The 23,090-nt window shown below is 35.2% G+C and overlaps 1 protein-coding gene across 9 annotated transcripts in view; it reads right to left on the bottom strand.

Moving 5' to 3' along the window:
• Positions 1-2,336: 2,336 nt before the first annotated feature.
• SLC25A21 (solute carrier family 25 member 21) overlaps positions 2,337-23,090 on the bottom strand; it is a 243,063-nt gene continuing 222,309 nt past the window's right edge. For 4 of the 9 annotated variants that reach the window (XM_068192893.1, XM_068192894.1, XM_068192898.1 and 1 more), the window contains 6 exons: positions 19,346-19,405; positions 16,758-16,865; positions 12,572-12,736; positions 7,330-7,511; positions 6,458-6,510; positions 2,337-4,026 (listed from right to left, as the gene is read on the bottom strand). In XM_068192893.1, coding sequence (XP_068048994.1) covers positions 3,956-4,026; positions 6,458-6,510; positions 7,330-7,511; positions 12,572-12,736; positions 16,758-16,865; positions 19,346-19,405 — 639 coding nt within the window. In that variant the 3' untranslated portion in view covers positions 2,337-3,955. Of the gene's footprint in view, positions 4,027-6,457; positions 6,511-7,329; positions 7,512-12,571; positions 12,737-16,757; positions 16,866-19,345; positions 19,406-22,730; positions 22,923-23,090 lie in introns of all 9 variants that reach the window. The other 5 variants (XM_068192895.1, XM_068192892.1, XM_068192896.1 and 2 more) reach the window with 4 other exon arrangements.

The following is a 23,090-nucleotide window of genomic DNA, read 5'->3' as shown; positions in this document are numbered from 1 at the left end:
ATGCAGTGGCAAGTACTCCATGCCAGTTATTTTGCTTTAAACTTTAATCCCAAGAGAGCTAACATTCTGATTTTTGAAAATTTACCTGTTTTCCTTGGGCAACAATAAAGTTCTGACTATTATTATGCTTTTCCCATGCTGTAGGTATGTTCAGAATATGAATGTGGAAAAAAAAAGCCTGGTGTGACATTTCATATCCATCATAGACTATTAATATATTGTGTATTTTTAAAAGTGTTTTGCAATAACTTAAATTACTGTAGACATAGTTAAAGCAAAGGAGAAAATACTATTCTTCATATATTGTTCTAACTGCATCCCATATTAAACACTAATTCAGTGGGAAAGTAAAATACATTTCCCTCTTAAAATATAGTTATCTTTTTGTGGATTTCCAGCTTTCATCACCAAGACAGCTGTAAGTAAATTTTCATAACAGTCTAAGTAATCAATATTTATGTCATGTACAGTACGTCCACTGAAATATGGATGGACTACTCTGGCTGCCACCACCTTTCCTTCTTGCACTAAAAAATTGTTAACAGAATTGCATTTCTGTAAAGAACACAGATATTGTATTTTGACCACAAGGAAACAAAGATCTGATCTTGGATGTGATTAATTTTCTTCAGCCTCAAATGTATCCAACAGCTGTTTAGCTTTAATGAGATGCTGAAACCCTTGTTATTCAGTAGAACACTTTTTCAAGAATGTTTCTTTGAAACCACTAAAGTTAAAGTGCACACAAGTGCACTTCCACTCTGCCCTACTGTTAGTGACATGATGGATGTTATTCTGCCTTTATGCTGTTATAGCTGAAATAAGATGAGCCTTAATACCATGAAAAAGAAATCACTTTAATACTAGACAAGCTCTTCACAGAAGACAAAATGGGGGAAAAAAAGATGAGAAAAATATCATAAGTACATAAGTGATTAAGTTGGCAAGAGGATTTTAGCTTTCAACTTAGTTGTTCTATTGGATTACAGAATTATTGAATGAGTCTACCTATTGTTTTCCGTAGAACTCAAACAAGGGGTACCAAAGGGAAAAGAAAACAAAAAACTAAGGAAGAGAAACTTTTCAAAGTACAGCTTTTTTGAGCTTGAAGACTTTGCAAGCCTGTAACAAAGTGTGCCTGTGTTAAAAGTTTTCCAAATTTTCTTGAGTAACATGAGGTCATTTCTGGAATAAAAGTTGTCTTTCCTGACATTCCAGTGAGGAATTAGTGTGTTTTGGGAGACAGAGCGACAGATCCTTAGCTTGTGTCAGTTATTTTCATTATCTTCAGCTAAATCAGGATAATTTATAAACCAAGGACAGGACATTATGTTAATTATTCCTCCCATGGGATACACCATCATAAATCATTTTGTTTTGTGTTTGTTTAGGTATAGCTCTCTGCACATCTGCCTGCTGTACATGATACCTTACCCCTGAATGGGAAGTCAGCGGGGCTGCATGCAGAAAGTGTTTCTTAGAGTGAGCAAAATTGCCTGACCTTGGCTTCTGGAGAACTGCCTGTGATGGATTTTTTTGGTGTGAAGTTTCACAATTTTTTTTTTTTTTTTTAATGTAAACCTATGATGTAGAATACTCCTTTGCCCAAGGACTATTTCACTGCTTATACTCACGGGAAAAACTGAAAACTGCAACATGTTCACTTATCACATAACTCAAAACCATTTTACATTAAATTAAAAAGAAAAAGGGAATTGTTTCCTAAAAAATAATAAATAAGGGTTAAAAGCTGCTGTCAAGTACCAGGGTATAAATATGGAGTGAACCCACTGAGGTGAATGGATCCTTTTGGGAAATAATCTGTATATGTGGGTGCAGAATTAAATTTTTTGATCTGAAAAGTCTACACTACATTCCCAGAGTGTTAAATGTTTCCGAAGAAATCTGTGAAGCCTAATAATACTCCCTTCAACCAAACTGTGTTTGCATGGTCCCGGTTCAGAAGATCTTTCAGAAGGCGTAAAACTGAATTTCAGCCCACATTACACGAGGAGTAAAGGGGCATTGGGCTGGCATGTTCATAGGCTTGCTTTCACATAACATGCTGTTTTCTGTTTTCAAATGTTTCTCCTTTTATCCAAGATCAGGCTGAGCTATTAACTGAAAAAAAATCACGTTGGAAAGGATGTAAAACCAAAGGCTATATATGTATATACAGTATGTTTAAAACATTTTATTTTTATATTTTGAATGCTCTAAATTAATAAAAGACAAATTATAAAGCATTTTGCTTTAGTTTTTGAAATTATCTTAGTAGTGTCTTCTCTTTGGCCAAGTACTGATAATAAAATGCAGCAATGAGGAACACTTGCCTTAAAACCATAAACCTTAACAGAGCTAATTTTATTTATTTTTACCTATGAAATAGCACAAGTATGAAAAGCCACTGTTGCCAATTTCAGGCAAAAGAGAGGCTTATTGAGCATGTTAATACAGGCATCCTTGAAAACGCTGAAAACACATTTCTATTTTTAGCTTTTTGTTGCTTTTCCAATGCATTAAAAGACTTGTGAGATGGGACTTCACATGTGAACTGCCATTTTCAAGTAACAATGCAGAAAGGTACTTCTTTAGGATTGTCAAGGAGAAGGTTTGTACCTCCTTCAGAGGAAGAACATTATTGTTAACAGAGTGAATGTAGTATGGAAGAGATACTGCAATTTTGCAAGATATATGCTTTTTTGACAACAAACCAAGTTAGATAATGAAGACATTTTTATATTTTATATATATATTGTATTTTATATTTTTAACAGAATAAAGCATGATTTTAAGGAGTTTTTAAAGAGAAAATGTGGAATGGCACAACTGCATGAATAAAAACTATGTCTTCAGTCAGCATAGCAGAATTTATTGTATTTCACAGAGTTGGAATGGCTAGTAAGAACACAAGTACATCCCTGGAACATTTATATTTACAGTAACTGGGAAAAGCAAAAAATTTTAGCTTCAAAGCAACGTTTTTTATCTACAGAAAGGTGCCTTACTTTGAGGTGTATAGCCAGCTACGTACAACTGCAGATGTGCTACCTTGTTTCACCATTCCATGGTGGAAATGAAAGGCTAAAAGGGGCAGTCAGGGTGCACTGAGCATTTTTATCACAGGACAGTCCTTTTGGGATAGTATATCAAAGTGGATAAAAATTTTGCAGTAAAATCTCATATGCCTAAAATTATTTTTTTCTGTTAATTTATTTACTCATTTCTTCTATGAATCCCATGTTGGTTTGCTTTTTTATGCAACTTGATACATACTAATTGCCTTCAGTATCTTCTTTGATCTAAATGAGGTTTATATAATATATATGGCTAAGAACAAGTAGGGTATTTAGCAGTATGCATGTTTTTAAGGTTGTGGCTACTTGCACTGTCCTTTTCTATTCGAACTCCCAAGAACTTGAATATGCTGAAATCATACTGGGCTAAATTGAAACTGGACCCAAGACTGACTGAAGAGTTGTAGAATATGGATAATTTTCTTTATGTGGAGTCAAGGGAGCTGTCAGTTTACATTAGCTTAGTATCTGCCCCCCCCAGTTTTATTCCTTTTTTTCCTTTAAAATACCCTGAAAGTTTTTATCTTGCCATTTCAGCAAAAAATTAAAAAAAAATATACGATTACGTAGGATGATTCTGTGTCAAGAAATTTCAGTTTGTCCTTTAAAAACTCACAGTCTTAAGTCTGCTTTATATTTTCTCTTGGTCCAGCAAAACAATTACAAATGTCAAGTGCTATTTAATTATGCACTTACAGAAAAGCATGTACTTAAATGTTTTCTTGGATCACGACCTAGAGACCATATTTGTTTGGAACTGTACTGACATCAGTGCAATCTGAGGGTATTCAACACTATAAAGGATAAGAATCACTTTTGCTTTATTATAGTGTATTTTAGAATGCATGTAATTTTAAAGAGTACATTTGTCAGAAGTGCTACTTGTGATTAACTGTGTCCTGAAGCCATGCATAAACATATTCATAAACCAAAAGCATCACTGCGCCACCTGGAAGAAAAGATATTATTTTACTACATAGAAAACCCAGTATTTTCAAGATTTTATAGAGCATTTCTAGTGTAACATAAACAAGAATATGGCAAAGCCTTATTTACAAAATGGGTAAGTCTACTATTTCCTGAGTTCACTAAAATTCCACCAATTCATAAACCATACCAGTTTTACTTAATATTAGATCATAAAATTGAAGTAAATAGCTCGTATATGAAATCAAATTCACTCTCAGTGTGATTTTTCCTAATACTTTTTCAAGATTTATGTTTTTCTTTGTTCTTCTAAAAGTGAAACTTTTAGTCTGTATATATGTATATTTGTGTGCTTGTTTAACAAGATTTGGCCATGAAAGAGCAACTTGACTGGTGCAATGGTAAAAATTCATCTTCAGGATGATAAAAACACTTCCAGGTAAGAGTCAAGAGAGGTTTTTACCACGTCTAAAGCAGAAAATCAAGGTGGGGAAGTGAGTATAATCTTTCCTAGCTACAAATCCACAGGTAAAGTTTTGATCTAATGAAATGGCATTATTTGCTAGAATTTGTAACAGTATAAAATCCCAGTTTGAAAGCCATAAAATATCTTTACTGTTAGTGAAGCCAGACTGTAACTGGGCTGTATTACTGTGTAAGATAAAAAAAGGGAACATTCCAGAAGGTATAACTAAACACATAGAGAAGCTTCTAGTTGGAGAATCTGGATAAAGAGAACCAGGCTGCATGAGTAAAAATAAATTATTTGTGAATGCCAGCACCGTGGAATAAATACCTTCTTGCCTTTGCCTGTTGGTGCAGTTGGCGGCTTGGAGTGGCACCTCTAACAAATGAGGATTCTGCTGAACTGGGGTCACCTTTCTAGGGCTAGGCTAAGACAACCAGGCACACAGAATTACTACATGAGTTTCTCCATATCATTTATCCTAAGGAACCATCACCAGACTTGAAATTCTCTATGAAAAGGAACTCACAGAAAGCTAGACAGAGCAGATGTTTGCAAAAGGCTTTGACCAACAAACAAATCATAGACACAATGTCTAAGATGTGTTTTGAACACAAATCAAGGCTGATTCCAAATCTCATACTGTGTGATATGTTTGTGTATCTCTTTTCCTGTAAACACTCACATGTTGGAAGAAGGAATTACCTTCCCAGTCACAATAAAAACTGTATTATTGTTTCATCAGAAAGTTAAACCTATATGTTAGTTAGCCAATATAACTACAAAAGTATTTAGAATGAAGTTCACATGTAACTGACTTGCTGGATCTGGGCCAGAATGCATAGTCATTTGTAAGATGGAAAATTTTATTCCAAAATCTGCTGTGCTAAGAGGTACTGGGAAAGCTAAACACTGCCTTCTCTTTGTCTTGTATGTAATCTAGTATCTTTGGAGTGTGAGGGAAAAGGCTTTTAGCTACAGGGCTCCCTGTTTCCCCTCCCCACCTTCTTCCTCACCCTGCACAATAACCAGGCATGGCCTAGTACTTAGCCAGATGGATTGGATGTGCAAACATTTACAGACAAACCTAATGCCTCCTTTATCCTGCAGAACAGACTCTGTACCTACTTGCTTTACCTATGTGTGTTCTTGCATATTAAACAAGCAGCTTGAACAACTGGAAATACAATTTCATGGGAATGGGATACTGTTCAAATTGGGGCTTCTGCTTTTTTTGACGCAGATTGCCTTTGTGGACTGACAAAGTCTGAGGGCCCAGTGCTTTGCTTTCATGATTAATCAAAACCATTCAGGAAAAAACCTCTAAAAGCCAAAGAAGACACAGCTTTCAACCACTGTGCTCCCACATTTGGAGTAACAATTAGTAAGAATGGGTCAAGAAACAACCCCAGTTTTAAGATGTCCTTGTCCTCTTAGTTTTCCAGGGTCATACAAGTCTCTTCCCAGATCTGCTATCAGCTTTTTAGTGTCTGCCCCCATAGAGCATAGGAGAAGAAAGTAACTGGAATTTGATATTCTTGGGCTGTGCCTTGACTAGTTGAGTGCATTTTACAGAGAGACTCTAACCTGCATTTTAGGCTGACTTCCCATAGGTATGGAATAGTGCTAAGGAACTCAAAAGATCACATTAGAAAGAATAGGAAACTTAAAGAAACTTCCTAAAGTTTTACAGTTCTGTCATTTGCATGTACTTTGGTTTGTTTATAAACAAAACAGTTGCACAAACCAGCACTTGGATCTGCAATTCTCTGACATATATGTGTAAATGATTTTTTTTGACACATATTTAGCCAAATTTATCTGTGATACTACTAGATGATGCTATTTTAAAAATAAACCATTCAAAGTGAAAGATATTTTGATTCATTTATTTGACTGATATTTACTACATTTTCTCAAGAAACTGAAAAAATGGGAAGAGAAAGCAAGAACAAAAGCAAAATAGATATGACAGAAGGAAAATTACCTGGACCAAGCCTCATGATCTTGGGAAGCAAGCCTTTGTACAGAGCCAGAAATCTGTAGCAGAAGAATAACAAACAAAACATTTCAAACAATATTCTTGTTCTAAAAGAAGAACGGAATTGTAGCATATGTTTGTTAAAATGCTGGCAGAGCACTTAGAGGCAATTATTTGAAATTACACATGTTCAATAGCAGGCTGTATCTGGATTTTAACATTTTACAGAGGCAGATCAGAGGAAGAGAAAAAGTTAATCAATGTTCAGTCACAAAAGCAATGTTGTGAGCCTAGCCAATCAGAAATATGACTTTAATCAGTGAGATGGGTTTACTTTCAAGACAAGTCTGTTAACAACAGCTGCATATAGGGACAAAATGACTGATATAATTGAATATCAAAGCCACAACTCAGTCACCACTTGAGAAATATTTTTAAAATTTGGAAAACATTATTACCACAACAATCTGTCCTCAGTTTAATTGTTTCAGCAATAATTTTAGAGGTACAGAGGCCTGCATAATTAAAATTGGATTAAATTGAGAAATAGTCTGTTTTATGTTCATATTTTGCCTTTACAAAATGAAGAGTTGAAAAAAATTACACATGAGATATATGAAGCATTCACTTGGGGAATGTAAATTTTGACAATGTGATAATCAGCTTGTAAGTCTCTTGGAGAAGTTCATATGTACTAGGAAGATATGTCCTTGTAATTCTAAAATAAATTTTCAAAATGCTACATTGGGCTCTTTTGATATGTGAGTTCAGGGTGGCTTAATGGTCCTTGTCAAATCTGAAATACAACAACATAGTTTTTTGGACCCATATGAACTAAAACAGAGGTCTGGACATTTATTAAAATAAGAATGCTTTACCCTTCCTCTTTATAGACTGTTGCCATAGTTTTAAAACAGGTTCTGTACTTGATCTCTCCAGGAACTGGCTGTGGTCCTTGAATCCTACTTTTTGCAACATCAAAAGGAATGTTAATAATTGAGGCTATTGTTCCTGAGACTAGCCCAATTCCAAATTTCCTCAAAAACTCCAAATTTGGATCCTACAAAAAAAAAATAGGAAACAAAGAATAAAAAGGGAAACGGAAAGACCTGTGCAGGTTAAGCACTATAAAGTAATAAGCATTTAATCAAAAAACTCACACAACACACTCGTGTTATTTTAGCGGAACACATTAGGATTTCCTATGCTGGAACTTGTTTTCTTGACAATCCTATTGGCTATGTTTTTACACATGGTCTAAATTGCTGAAGTACACATTTCCTCACACAGGATTTATAAACACAGTTCATAAAGAAAGACTGGTATGGCATATGGGGATGATTTGTATAATTGGGCTTCACAATGTACTTAGTATTACTGTATCAAAACAGGAGAAATCCAAGCACACTATTAGCTAATTGGCCAGAATATTTTACAAATGACAGCAACTTCCACCATGAAGCCTACTAAAACACTCATTTGTGTGTTGGACCCCCAAATGCTAAATTAAATAAAGACTAATCTCAGTCTGCTGCCATTCCCCTCCAGGTTTTTTACATTTATTTTCACATGTAGCTGATCCACTGTACTGAGAAGTGCTAGCTTCCTGTTATTAACAATCCAACTCAGCACAACGGCAAGAGAGCCTCCACGTTCTGCGCATTATAAACGGTGGTAATTCACTCAGCTAATTGGCTGAAGAATTTACAACAGATTGTTTCTGAACCCTACTATATGCACACAGTTAAAGTTAGAAGTAGGTTAGAAGGGCATCTAAAAACTTCTTTGCTCACTCACAGTTCACAGTTCAACTGGGTTTTATTTGATCTTTTAGAAAGACCTCCTACTTTGGCATTTCTATGACATCAAAGAACCCAGAGTTTATCTGGGAGTCAAAGTTCCTTGAAGCAGGTTTAATCCTATTTCTCTAAGTAGTGGAAGTTACAGGCAAGTGTGTTCCAGAACATTTCCTATTCATATAATTTAGTTTTGCTATTGGTTTTAACAGAAGGACACTTTTTGCTACATCAGATTCTTTATATGCAGTTTACTTCTGTCATGATGGTGCTTTAATTATAGAAAATCATCATTAAAATAACAAATGATCTTGTCATGTTATGACATCAGCACAATGTTAAAATAAGACAGTTTTTTGTTTCCTAAACCTGTATGTTCTTAAATGAAAAAGAAACTAAGAAAGAAGTTTTCGTTTCCAGATTAGCAACAAGAAAAATAAATTAAAACTTCTATAATATACATTGGATGAAGCCCATACAGGTGTTAAGAAAGAAATGTCAAAATCAACAGAGCTCTTTATTATTTGCAGAAAAACTCATACCTTGATTTCACAAAACATGAAACATACTGATAATAACTTAAAAAAATTAGAATCGCTTGTCATCCAAGAACTGTAGCCCTTTTATTAGCAAAGATCTTAGCAAAAAAAAATTCTGTTGATTCTGTACATATGGTGATTTAAATGCAAATGGAATAAAGGCAATGTTTCTATTATCTAGAGAAGAAAGGATGACCCCTTTTGCCCATTCACAAAACTAGACTCTAACCAAATGCACAATAGTCAACACCAGCTTTGCTATAACTTGATTTTTTATCATAAACCTCATGGGAAAGGTTTTTCTATGAAAGCCATCATTGTAATATCTGGATAATTTCATTAGTATAAAGATTCAATATAAATTTAGGTGTCAAAAATTAAAAGTAATTTTTTTCTAAAAGCCGAGCTTAGCGGCTCTGAGGTTATTCCACTACTCCTTCTGATTCAGTCTTCTTTTAAATCACTTGGCTTACTAGTCCTTCAAGTCCATTGCACCACATGCACTTTTCATTCTCTATTCCTACACAGAACTTCTATGTTGGCATGGATCTGAAAGCTACTAAAATAAAACTATTGTCTGCTACTTTACTTACTCACCAAGCTGAACAGACCACTTGGGTTTCCCATCTCTTCTTTGCCTCCTAGATGTTCAGAGCCCCTTTCTTTTACAAGACAATGCACTGCTCAGCACCCCAGGTCTGATGCAGCAGCCCTTGTAACAGGAGGCACATCTGCAGTGGCTGGGGCTGGCAGTGCCCAACTTGAAATGAGTCCTGCAGTTGGCCACATTTCAAAAGGGGCTTTTAACAGGTGTGAGGAAATTTCATACTGTTGAGAAATGTGGCAGCCACTTGGAGGTGGTAGTGAGCAAAGGTTTTAATGAAACTAATGCTTAAAAGCAAATCTAATTATGATAAAAATTGCAAAGTGAAAGCTGCTGGACACCTATGAAATGCGCTATAAAAGTAGATGCCATTTGAAAAATAATTTCATTGATAGGGTAGAGACATAGCTGCTAATTCTCTGTGGTTGGTACATTAATGGCCACTGAAAGAAATCTAGCTTATTCCATCTTCAGTAAATAGGGCATAAGGTTGGCTGTAAATGGTCTGTTTAGCAGAATAGACTGAAAGTATGAAAAATTATTCATTTTGGACATTTACAACCCACACATGTCATTGATACCATTTGACCACTCAACCTACGAGATTTCTTGTTTTTGGCAAAATAGGCAGCAAACATCTGTAATTGGGATGCAAATGTAATTATGATTTAGCTGACAGCTAAAAGGCTCATTCAGAGATTTTAATATATTTTCCACTTTTGTTACAGATGGTGGACAGCAAATACATAGTTAATAGTCAAAATTATTTCCCAAGTGTATTATTCTAATTTCACAATTTTTATATATTATAATTTTTATGTATTTGTCAATATTACAAGACTGGCTTTAAGACTTTCTTTTCTGGAAAAATATACAAAGTTAACAAATTAGATTTTGTAATGAAATCAAGTATGTGAGAAATCTAGACAAATTAAGAACAGTTTAATATTTTTCAGACTAACTGCAAACCAAAATCTAGACAAATTAAGAACAGTTTAATATTTTTCAGACTAACTGCAAACCAGCTTCTACCAAATTCCTTGTACAGGTTTGATAACTCTAAGCCTCTAGTACCTGCCCACTGACAGAATAGATTTGTTGCAGGTCATAAATTATTGTCAAATACTTCCATTTAGAAGTCACTGAAGTGAAATTCAATGCATGTAAGTACCTGAGACATAATGTTGGCTAGCACCAGCCAGATGAGGCCTGATCTATGTCTTAAATTCAGGGTAAGTTTTGCATTGATTTTAATGGGAGTTTGATCTGAATTATTGGCTATATCTCTCTGTACAGACTGTCTATGACACTGATGCTGGCTGGCCTAGAGAGTCCTCTTAGCTTTATTAGCACTATAGAATGCTATCACCATTCAAAACAGACTGGCTGCACGAAGCCAGCCTACTAGGAAGGGTTCCTTGCCTTCACTGGCTCCTAAGCCACACCCAGGAACTGTGCTGGCTGGCCAGGGCCAAAGCTGTGCCAGGGAATGTTTAACAGCACAGGAGGCTGAGTTTCAGCGTTGCCATTCCATTTGGTAGCACAGATGTAGCCACTGTGCAAGCCACCACATAAGGCACTGTGCACTGGTTAAGCACCAGGCAAACATCTCCACTTATTTGCAGTTAATCCCACACTGATTAAATTGCTTTTTGATTTTGCTAATATTTGAGGGGAGCTGGGCCACTGGCTGACATTGAAGTAATTTCCCTTTTGTTTTCTACATATATTTAAACCCATGTTGTAGATGTTAAAAATTTTCTGCATCATACAAAATCTGTACAAGGTACTAATTTCCTTTAGACCATAAAGCTCTGAATTTTTCTAATAATGTAATACTTGTTTCCTAGTTTTTGAAATCTGAAAGGCTAGGAAAGCATGCTTATGCCAAATACTATTACTATTTAATTCCTATGCAAGAACATTTCCTATGATTCCCATAGAATCTACACACTAGTCTCTGTCCTTACCTGCATATTTTCCTGAATTTTCTGCATAGTGATTATAATTTTTTAATCTTTTGATCAACACAAAAGTGTTTACTCCCATCTTAGTAACAAGCTGTGCCTGTGCCTTGAGCTTTTAGAATGTGTGACTAAAGTACACTGTAAAATATGCTTAGATACACTGTAAGAAACTTGTAGAAACTTGTGGGTCAGCTGCTCTCGAACGATTCAATTTACTGTAATAATCTGCAAATAAGAAGTGGAGGTTTTCTCCATTTACACAACGCTGCCAACAAAAATACCAGGCTACTAAGAAGGGCAGAAAAAAAAAGAGGTGTTACTTCATATGGGAATAGAAACCGATCCCTTTTGATGTGAATTGCACCTTCTTACATGTATATCACTACATATTACACCTGTGACTGTTTAACTGTCATCATCTAAAAATCACATTAGTGAAAACAGACTTCAATAAGTAGCATACTGGAATCATTAATAAACCATTAGTTGTTTCTCACACAGTCATTTAGAAAGTTGCTGATATTACCACGTTTTCATTTGTAAAATTTCCTTTTGTTGTAACGGGAATGTTTGCTTCCTTTGTTATTTAAAGTAATATAGGACTATCAACATTTCCTTAAGTGAAATTACAGCTATTATGATTTTTTTTCTTTAATTATAAATGATATAAAGTCCCTGTGCATGACTCTTTACAACCTGTTTTGGACTGTCTCTCTCCCATAAAGATGAAACTTTCCTGTCATCCTTCAATACTAGGTTGAACTCTTTTTTGAGTAAATAGGTCCAGTGCCTGGCCAGAATAACCTACATCCTTCAGCTCAGCCACCTCTGCAATCTTAGCTCCTACTGACAGAAGTTCTAGAAACTGATTTTTCTCTTCTAAGCCAGTTTGCCACAAAAAAATTTGCATACATACCCAACATAAGCACAACATGTCTGTATCTCATTTGCTGCCTTTTTGCACTGCTACCATGCTATAAAGGGACATTCATAAAAACAATAATTCAAATATGACTACACTCAAATTTGCTTAAAATGTGAGAAGATCAAGTCCTAAATTTGGTTCCATTAAAATGCAATGGATTTCTGCAAGACAGAGCTAGGTTAGTCACTGTTTATCACTAAATACCACAGCTTTGCACAGAAAAATAGAGTGTGAATAAAAATGTCAAACATCTTATCTGATTGTCTATTGCATTGTATGAAGAACTTACTTTATTGACTGGAAGAATGTTTTTCACATTGAAGTAGAATCCAAAGTAAACCATGTTAAAAACTCCGTGACGGCCCAGTGTTGCAGTAAGGCCTTTGTTGAGTCCTTGGAAGCCCAGACCACCGGTTTTAATGATCTGCTGAGCTTGAACAAAGCTAGATGGTTGCTACACAAGTTAAGCAAAAGAAGGAAGAGATCATCTTTGCAAAAAGAAAACAATAAACATAGCGTCATGTCCATGCTGTTGACAAACACAGTGTTGTCAATTCTTGTAATTTTATAATACGTATCACTGTATTTGTTATTTTCTCTTTCCTGTGACCAATAAAAACCACAACTTTAATTAAAAAAAGATTCCTTATTTTTCTGATTGCAGAATAAGATGAAAGCAGGACTTGAGTACTGTAAAAGAGTAGTACTGTAACAGATTTTCACTTCATAAAAGGCAAAAAGAAGAAACTCCCTCATATCAGACAGAATCTGCCTGACTACATGCACCTTTGATCTTTTTTTGAATATACCATGATATTCAGAATTAGCTATTCCCCTTCTGAATATTTTACATTTTTTAGCAGCCTTATAGAAACATTACTTTCAAAAAGTTGTTGAATAGAGTTTGGCTTTCTCCAAAGCATAAAGCCAAAAAAAGCCATAAAGCCATAAAGCTCTGGGTAATCAAATCTATAATTAGAAAGGCAAAACATGACTTCCACTAGGAGGTTCAAATATGAAAATATAGAAGAATTTTGACTACACCAGTATGAATACCACTAATTTCAATACACTTATTTGTTTAATAGCTTTCCATTTCAAAACATCACTGTGGTAGATCAACAGAATCAGCCAAATGATGCTACTATATCTGACCCAGCATATGTCTGCTTATTTAGGTGACCTACGAGCTTAATCTTTAATACAAAGTTCCATTCTGTTTTTTCATATTTCACAACTAATATTATCCTGTTAATGCTCAGCATATACTTTACTAGAGTTTACTTTTCTAGCTACTTCCAAAAATTCAAGTCAGAATCTATTCTAAAACAGAGATACTAAACATGGATACTAGCAATAACATCCTTTTTTGTGCTCCAAAAATGGACATTAGATCTTTAAGAAATAATACAGCAACCTTCAATATTAAGGTATCCCTTAGTATCCCTTGTCTTGAGTGTGGATTTATTCATGCCTCAGAGGGGAAGCCTATCACTTGCTGAACACCTGAGATGGGATTAATAAGTCCAATTATAGACACCTGCAATGTCTACACCTGACTTCCCTTTTCAGTCCTTTAGTAACAAGGAGGACTCTTTGGCAGCACTTCCATTTTACCAAAGGAGGCGTCATCATGTCAACCAATCAAGCCATAGAAGGTCTGCGGTTCATCATTGATGATGGAAGGACCTTAGACAGAGGAATTTATTGTACAAACATCTGGAGTTAATGCACTTCACACAGCTGTTGACTATTGCTTAATATAGACCCGGTTCAGTGGAATCTGGAATCAGATTCTTCTCATCATAAGGCAGAAAATTGTATTTGTTTAATTAATCATAACACTTATGTCAGGTGAGGAGATTTTAATCATCACACCAGCTTCTATAGCCAGGGAGTTATCCAGGGCTACAGGGAAAGGGAAAAAAAAGAAAAAGGAAAACCAAACAACATAGTGCTGGACTTCTTGCAGTCTACTTTAACAAAAAGCCACCATTATTTTTATCCACAGCAATCCACATTACAAAAGGGCTGATACGTGATTTATAGTGGCCTTCCTCTTTAAATCTATCAACCCTGGAAAGATGATCTGCTACCACAGAACAATTCAGCTGTCACTGCAGGGTGTGAATATTTGCTTTGGGGGTGTGCTGGAGTCTGGGTGTGAGTGTATGTGCTCATGCTCTTCCTTGTTCCTTTTAAACAAGATATATTTATTATTTCTATACAATAGTCAAAGAAATATGTGAACTGCATTAGGTTTCATCAGGTACTATGAAAGCTCCACAATAGGATAGGTACACACTTTACTTAAACCTTTTAGAAAAACAGTGCATGGTAATGCCTTATGCTGTATAATATAACCTCTGGACATGCTTCTTCCAATGGGCTTGAGTTTGCATGCTTTATTGTGGAATGTTCTTTAACATTTTCTTAATGAGAACTTGATGTCAAGGTATTAAGTCACTGGAGTTTTTTCTAATTTACAGCAAATTTTGAAGTTCTAACACTTTAGAAAGATACATTAAAATTAACATATCTGTGATATAACAATCTTTGTGATTAAAGAACTTAATTTAGCTTGGATTTTTTTCCTTAGAGCAAGTAGTTAATATTTTCAATGTAAACTAGGTTTCTAGTAGAGTCCAAATACCATTCTGTCACAATTTTATTTGTATAATAATATACTATTATTTGGATTTTGTGAAATTTTGCATTTAAATTAAATTAGAGAATATTCACTAGAACAAAAACAACTCAGATACTTTTGGACAGCTACAGTTTGATTATTGTACAATTCTGAAGGTCACCAAGGAAGGGATGCTGTAACTAAAGGAAATAATTGGCTAAAATTTACAAACTAAACCACCCCAGACTTTGTTATAAATTTTGCAGTAGAGAAAAATTTAAAACGTATGAAGTGAAAGGATACATTGGTCTTTTGCAACTTTACAAGGAATAGTTTGTTCAAAATATAATGGTGGTTTGTTTACACTTAAAAGAAGAGGGTTTTTAAAGCTAAGATAATTATATCTTCACAACTGGGAAGCAGAAAGATCCAGAATATCTGCTTAGTTCACTACTGCTGGAGCCATAGTAGTTCATAATTTTTATCACATCATCTTCTTGAGAGACAGATCCTCTCATTCATTGCTTTTTCCTACTTTCAGTCTCTCTTCTTCCAGGATCCTAAGCATTTTACTCCTGCTCTGCACTCTTTCTCTGTTTAGTGGCTTTCCTGCCCAAGTTCAAAAAATGTCTAGACTGGAGACTTGCAGCAAATAAACATATCTTTCATATGCATTACGAATCAAACAGGAGTTTACCAAACATTTTAAAATTTATTCTGGAAGAAAATGCTTTTCTGGATGGCTTATGGAGTAGGTACCAGTTACTTTATGACATTTGGAAATCAGTAGCTGTATTTTTCCAGAGTGTACCTGAGGAGCTTGGCCCCAACAGATTATGTAAATGGCCAGGCCATAAATCTCTTTACTGTGCATCCCCCAAAACTGTTCAATTTGTGCAGATGAGTGCTACAAGGCATGCAAGTATTAACTCAGTCAAAACATAATAGTAAAATATGCAAAAATCATGTCCCACCAGGGATTCAGCCAACCTTTTCATGTGAATGCTTCTATGATTTGGCACTTCTACCATGGTACAGCTGATTTCTCAAAAGATTTTGAAAAAGATGATTTGACAATTGTTATTTTTATTAAATGAGAAAATGAAAAAGGAACTTCATTACTGCCTTCCTTCCCTTTATCCTGGAACATGCTCTGCATTAAAATTAATAGAAGCTAGTGCATTCCTGAGAACACTTGATTTTCATGAATCAATGTTTTCCAGTTTAATATTTTTCCTCTTTCAGCAGTACCCAGAATCGTGGACAATGTTTTGTACAATGACTTCTTTGGACGAAACAATATTTGAATAACAAAACTCTGAAGTTAAGCAAGAATTTAAATTATCAATGTACTTGTTATATAACAATTTTCCAGTTTGTGCTAATAAAAGTGAAGTCTTGTAAGTAATTTCATCCAAGAAACATTGCATAAAATAGAGTAGCTGGACTCTGTCTAGGGCACAGGGCCATGGTGTTTTATGCTAACCTTCAGTGCTCACTTGAAATCTGGAGCCTGCTGGGGTAAATGCGCTGTGTCCAAGGGGCTCAGGTTTGTACTCCTGGATTACAATTCCTCACAGTGCTGGGTTGCTGGCTGCTTGGGAGGGATGAAGGTGCATTTCAGGCACCGAATATTTTCAGGGGAGATGCTGATGCCTCTGTCAGTGCTGCATGCATCTCTGCATACCTGAAGGCATTGTCTATTGGGTCTCTTCCGTTTCTGTTGAGCTTGTGGGGAAATCATTTGCATCCACCAATATAATACAGACATTCTGCTCTAAATATGAACCTCAAAGTGCATTATACCCAATAAAATGGAAAAAAGAGAAGGAAGCAGTTTTCCTACCTCTGTGAAGGCGTTCTGATTGGTCTGTAAGGTAACCTTCACTACTTCAAATGGGTTAACCACAACTGCCTCTGTCAACCCAGATCCCAAGCCAGCAACTGCAAATGCCTAGGAAAGTTCAAATGAAAATTGAGTATTAAGGAGTAATACTTCCTCTACATCAGATTGTGAAACCAAGGGATACAATGCAAACTGCAAGACTACAGTGATGCAGCAGTATTCTATTGCTAAACAACTTGAGCCCTTGATAGATGCTGACAGTTCATGAAGACAATATGACAATAGCCATAAACCATATTCTAAAACAATCAAAACAAAATATCATAGCACTCCATGTCCATGTATTCTCTTTTCAGCTGGAAGGGAAAATATGGTACCAAATGATTACACAAACATGGAAAAAGTGGCAAAAGAATGTCCTCATGTTCTCTTTGGATGGACTCTGAATAATACCACAAATATAAGTGTAGTTATACAGCAGTAGAAAAAATAAAATCTCAGAACTGGGCATTAATAACATAACACTAACATATTACCTTAAAAATACATGTAAACAACTAAAATAGTTCAGTACTTAAGCAAATTGCACAAGTAGAATGTTCACCTAGTAGTTAAAAATCCTAGAAAGGTTTATATGGGCATGAGTGACACAGGAGGAAATGTCAGCATTCATTGCAAGGTTGAATTAACTCAATTTACTTAGAAGCTAGTGGCATTTCAGTCATAGATATGGAGATATTCACTGCTTTGCTTTCCATCATGGCACAGCCTTTAAAGATACCTTAATTTTTTTAAACAAAAAGAATTAAAATATTTAGGTTAATTGAGAAAGTTCAGAGGGGTTAAGTTTAATGATCACTTTACACATTTACTGCCTTCGCTTAACATCCCCAAACTCTCTAGGTGCTGAAAAAGTCCCGGGACCAAAATACATGATAATGAATCCATTTGCTGAAATTCAAAGAAGCCAATAGTAAGGGAAAAAACAATAGTGAGCAAAAACTTACTTAATGCAGAGGGATTTGAGCAAGGACTTCTGAGAGCTCAAGAAAGAGAGGAATGAAAAGTTAGAAGGGTAGTGACAAACATTGGTCTTACTGCCTTTGGAGTGTGTTACTAAAAAATTGATCTTTCCTGTAAGGTGGGAACATTTCATCATCAATCATGAGACTGAAGCCAGCAGGAAGCTGGTGCTGTATGTATGCATCTGTCTTTTAATAATAAATTGATATGAGGTCTGTTGAAGTACCTAGAAGCATTCTGCCTGGCTTAGACCAGAATCCCCCTCAGTCATTTTTTTCCCCCTCACTACCTTAGGACAAAAATGCTTCTATAGTAACAGTACTGAACCAAAAATGTGAGGGGTTCTGATTGTTCTAAGCTTTGCTGTATCTGTTCTATGAATCACAGCAGCTCTTGGGCAGCTTGTAAACATGCAATAGTATGTTTACAAGTTTTCAGCCTATTTTTCTTCCTCCCAAAAAAGTGCTGGGGTATTATAGAACCTTCAACCCTGCTCTTTCCACTTGCTAGAGAACAAATATCAGTCTTCCTCTATACACCTACGGATGAGAACTTCTGAAAAATACCAGATAAAACAGGAGAGACTGCAAACAGCTATAGGGCCAGTGGAATAATTTAGACCAAGAGGAAACTTGCTTTAACCTAGTTAATAGAATTCCATGACCATTCACTCACTGCAATTAAAGAGAGATGTAACTGGAAGCAATACTCTTTAAAAACAGACTTGAAATTACCAAAACTTTTATAGCACAGCCTTAAAAAGATAAATTGTTTCCTAAAGTTGTGATATCATCATAATGAAAAATAGATATTTACTATGATTTACATTCTTACACCACAGGAAGCTGTAGCTCTTATAAAAAGTATTTTACTCCTAATGCACAATAGCAGAATTAAGATCTACACATGAGAATGCAAATTACACATGCAAGCTACATCTTCACATTAAAACATTTCTGTGTATCTTTATGCCCTGCATTTTGTTTTTAAACCAGTTATTTCATGAAATTAATTCCTAACTCCACCAATGGACAAGAGAATTATGATGGACATCAATAACTTATGTTTTTGATGGACATCGATAACTTATGTTTCTTTTATAAAATTTTTAAAATTTTATAATACAGATCTCAAGGCTGAGATCTGTATTTTTTGTTACAGTTGTACGGTGTCTTGGAGAATAGGACTGTGAGGTTGAAGTATTAAACTAGACATGATGACATGAATAAATAAATATTGAAAATGTTCAACTTTTTTCGTAATTTTGTAAGAATGAAGAATGACAAGCTGTATACAGACTTTTCCATCGTGGCTGTTGTTATCCATGTTCATGAATGTTATGTTGTAGGGAATTATTTTGAGGACATTTGATATAAAACACAACTTATCAATTTTGATATATTCTTATCAATATTTTCTTATCAAGGGACAGGTCTGTTTTGAAAAACTCTGAATTGAGCTGGACCTTTTAATTTTGGGCTTTTTCTATGGGAGGAAGCAGATGAGACAGACTGTTCAGCAGACACATACTACATCACAACACAAAGTTCTGTATTCATACATACCAGTCCTGGTGGCAATGATGCATGTCCCAGTAGCTTCTTGTATTGTTCAAAGGTGAAAAACTGTGAATAGAAGTTAGATTGAAATTAAACTAAAAGAAATTATTAGTTACTTTTAAAAATTAGTAAAAAGCAGACTACAATGGAGTTTCACTACCTCATATCCTGAGCAGCTACACGCAGTTCTGCAAAATAAACTTAAGGCCCTTTTATTTCACACTCTCTGTAGCAGAGTTAGATGTGCAAGAGTAGACAATCAGGCTTTGGAACTGATTTTATTAGTGTGTCATGCATAATAGCAGGATAAGTGCAGTTCAAGTAATGCTTTATCTAAGAGTTCATTTACATCATATAGGACCTATTTTAAGTAAATTTTTATAAACTTTTCCTCTAGCATTAACTTTCATAAACTATTTAAATGTAGTAGCAGATATTACAATTTTCCCAAGAAATCACCCCCACATCCTTAATTTAATGTGATGCAATTGCTTTTGCATTTCTCAAACACTAGTCTGCTTCTCATCAGAAAGATATAATTGTGGATTTTGAAGATGGAAAGTCTGCCATTTTTATAATCTTCTACTGTCAACAGGCACATTTCTTTTCCTGATTTCTCTTTACAAATGAATCTTTCAGTCAATTGTCTGCTTTCAGTGGCGCTTCAACGTTCTGAGCATCTGCAATCCCTTAGAGGATGTCTTGAAGGCCTGTACTCATGGGTGTTTGAATCTCAAGAAAAAAGTAAAATCAGCTTCACCTGCACCAACATGGTGAATGGCTCACTTTACAACCTACCATGCCTTGACACCCAAACCCATTAGTTTTAAGAATACCTTCTGTGAATCCTTATAAAAATCAAAGCATAATAAATGAATGGATTTGTTCTTCCAAGAAGAAGGTTTAGAATAACTCTGACTGCACTGAAGACAGGAGGAAGCTTCCTGTTGGCACAGTCAAATAGACTTTTGCTGCCTAGCTCCTTGTCTGTGGACACGAAGTCTAAGATTCATGGGTCAAGATATACTCTAGAGAAAGAGTATGTGTGGCATTTTACAAATTATTGGGAAGATGCCCTCTGAAATACAGCACACAATCTAGGCCACTATTTATAAAACAACTCAGACTACATCATATTCAAAACAGGGCTACCGGGACCATTAAGGAGAACTTAGAGATTATTTTAAGAATGAAGACTGAAAGAGAGTAACTGCTTTCCTTGTTTAATGTAGCAAAAGAGACACTGCAAGAGAATGAAAAACAAGGAAGATACGTAACATAAATAAGTTAGGTGTAAAAGCAAAATATACTCATAAGTAGAATGTGGCTGGAAATCTGATGAAGCTTTCTTCTAACTAAAAGAGTCCTGAAACAGTTTTCCAATAAGAACAGTTGGGGAAAAATCTTTATGTTTTGAAGGCGAGTGTTTGATAAGTTTATGAAGGAGATTATAGAACAAATCCCATAGTGTCTTAAATTCATATTCTGCAAACATGTTACTGAAGCCACTGCAAAAGTAATCCAGTTGCTATCACATAAGACAGATCTGAGTGCAGTGAAAACGATCTAGCATGAGGATGGCAGAAATTGTGGACAAAAAAGAGTAGGTACCTGAATTCTGGGTAACACCAAAAATATTGGAGGTGTTATTCCACATAATTTTCACACATGGAACAACACAAGGTCCCTAACCGCAGCTCACTATTTGTGAGTTCTGTAATCTAAGAATATTCACGTCTTTGCATGCAAAATAAAGTGTCTTTTACACAGCATGTCTGGTATGATGGGAATGGAGAACAAAAACCTGTCACAGTTCCACCAAGACTGCATCAGTACAGGTTCATATCTCCTAGTACACGAGCTGTCACATCCCAGTCTAGCAAAAGTAAATAGCCAGAACTTTTAACTTTCCTCTCTGCTTTCCAATGTTGGCCTGTAACATTTGATTAGTTCAGAGCAAGCTGGTTCAAATGAAGCTGGGATCCTTGGAAAGTTGGTGAATTCTGTGACCACAGAGAATGTCTCCACACAGCATCCGCTGATGAATGAGACAAACCAAACTGTTTCTCCATGAGAGGAAGGCAATGAGCCATGAGGCCAATGGAGACATGGGATTCATAAGAAATATAAGGGAATAGAGTTTTTAAGACAAGAAAGATTGTGTGGCCTGTGCTGAATCTCAGCCAAAGAAGACAAGCTCTCTCTCTCATGGTTCAGTACTACAGACCTATCAGAAACAAAACAGCTATTCCATAAACCACGTGTACAGGAACATAAGTAATAAGCAGCACATTTTCATTTGAACTTGTTTAGAACCTTGTCCTATGGCAAAGTCAATAAAATTTTTCAATCAAGACCTGCTTCAAATGAAAAGTCACTGGAATCATACCAAAACCATTGGAGAATTGGGTGTTAATGTGTTAATAATGCCTCTGTCTTAAAGCAAGAAGGAATATATATACATAAGCAAAATTGGGTTGTTAAATTCTGGAAACTGATGGGCTGATACTCTGGTCACTGGATGGATATTTTTTTATATCCTCAGTTGGGATTACTGTATCATTTTGCAGAAAAGGTCCTAGAACTGCGACCCAGATTTTGATTACCCTCCAAAAAGTGTAAAGATTGAACATTAACCTTGCAAGCATCTTGCAAATATGTTTAAAACTTTTGCATTGGCCTTGACCATAACCAAAAAAGATAGAAGTGTTACTTAAACTCTAGCTTTATCTTTTTGAAGGTATAATAAAGGTCTGACAAAGTGGGAGGGTAAGCGGCTTCACTGAACTAAATTAATTTCTTATTGCGATAAAATTTGCTTTATTCTCTCTCCAGCATCTTTCTAGACATTGTTACCCTCTTAACCTTTAATGGAATTTCTGGTATTCCTTAATGTTTTCCATAGTGTTACAGATCTGTAAAATAGTTGTAATAAAGGCAGAATTACATTACCCAGCAATTTTTTTGGTCTTTAAAATGTTACCTTAAAAATCAATAGCTTCCTAGAGTCATAAATAAAATAACTACTTAATAGGTAACTATGCTTTAAATAATTTTTAAAAGAAAAAAATCAATAGGAATAAAATGTAATATAAATGTTGCTGGGTGTACTAGAGTGGCTAGTATACATACAATTTTTCAAAAAACAAAGATTTCATACTGTATCCGATGACTTTATATATGTCCACCCAAAATGTTTTTAAAAACACAGCATAATTTGTCTTTTCCTCTACAGTTGTATTAAGTCAATAGCTTTGTACAAAAAAAAAAAAAAAAAATCTCAGAATAAACGTATTTAAAACATGCTTTTGTGTATATAGTAACCAATATTGTCCATCTGGCAAAGATACACTTTAATTGAAGTTACACAGAAAATAGCCAAAGTACTTACCAGATGTCTCAATAACTCTAAGATAAAAATATATGCTTGAAACAAGATGTCTGGGAACACATGAGCAATATAAATTTGCCCCAAAAGTTCATCTGTTAACCATTGTATTGGCATCATCATTTCTTTCCTCCAAGTTCAATCTAACAGAAAGTTATAAACTTTGACTTTTCATCTTCCAGAAATACCAGCTTTCTTTTTAGAAGGGAAATAAAAAGAGAGAAAAAAAGAAATAGCAAGACAGACATGAGAACACAGTTGACTAAAAATGAAGCTGTATCTTCAACACTTAACTGAAAAACTGGGGCTAAATAACTCATTATAATAGCTTTATTTTTACTTGCAAAAATACACACAAGATAA

Source organism: Anomalospiza imberbis, chromosome 6, assembly GCF_031753505.1.
Source record: "Anomalospiza imberbis isolate Cuckoo-Finch-1a 21T00152 chromosome 6, ASM3175350v1, whole genome shotgun sequence".
Classification (NCBI taxonomy): Eukaryota; Metazoa; Chordata; class Aves; order Passeriformes; family Viduidae; genus Anomalospiza; species Anomalospiza imberbis.
This window is presented reverse-complemented; position numbering and strand designations above follow the sequence as displayed.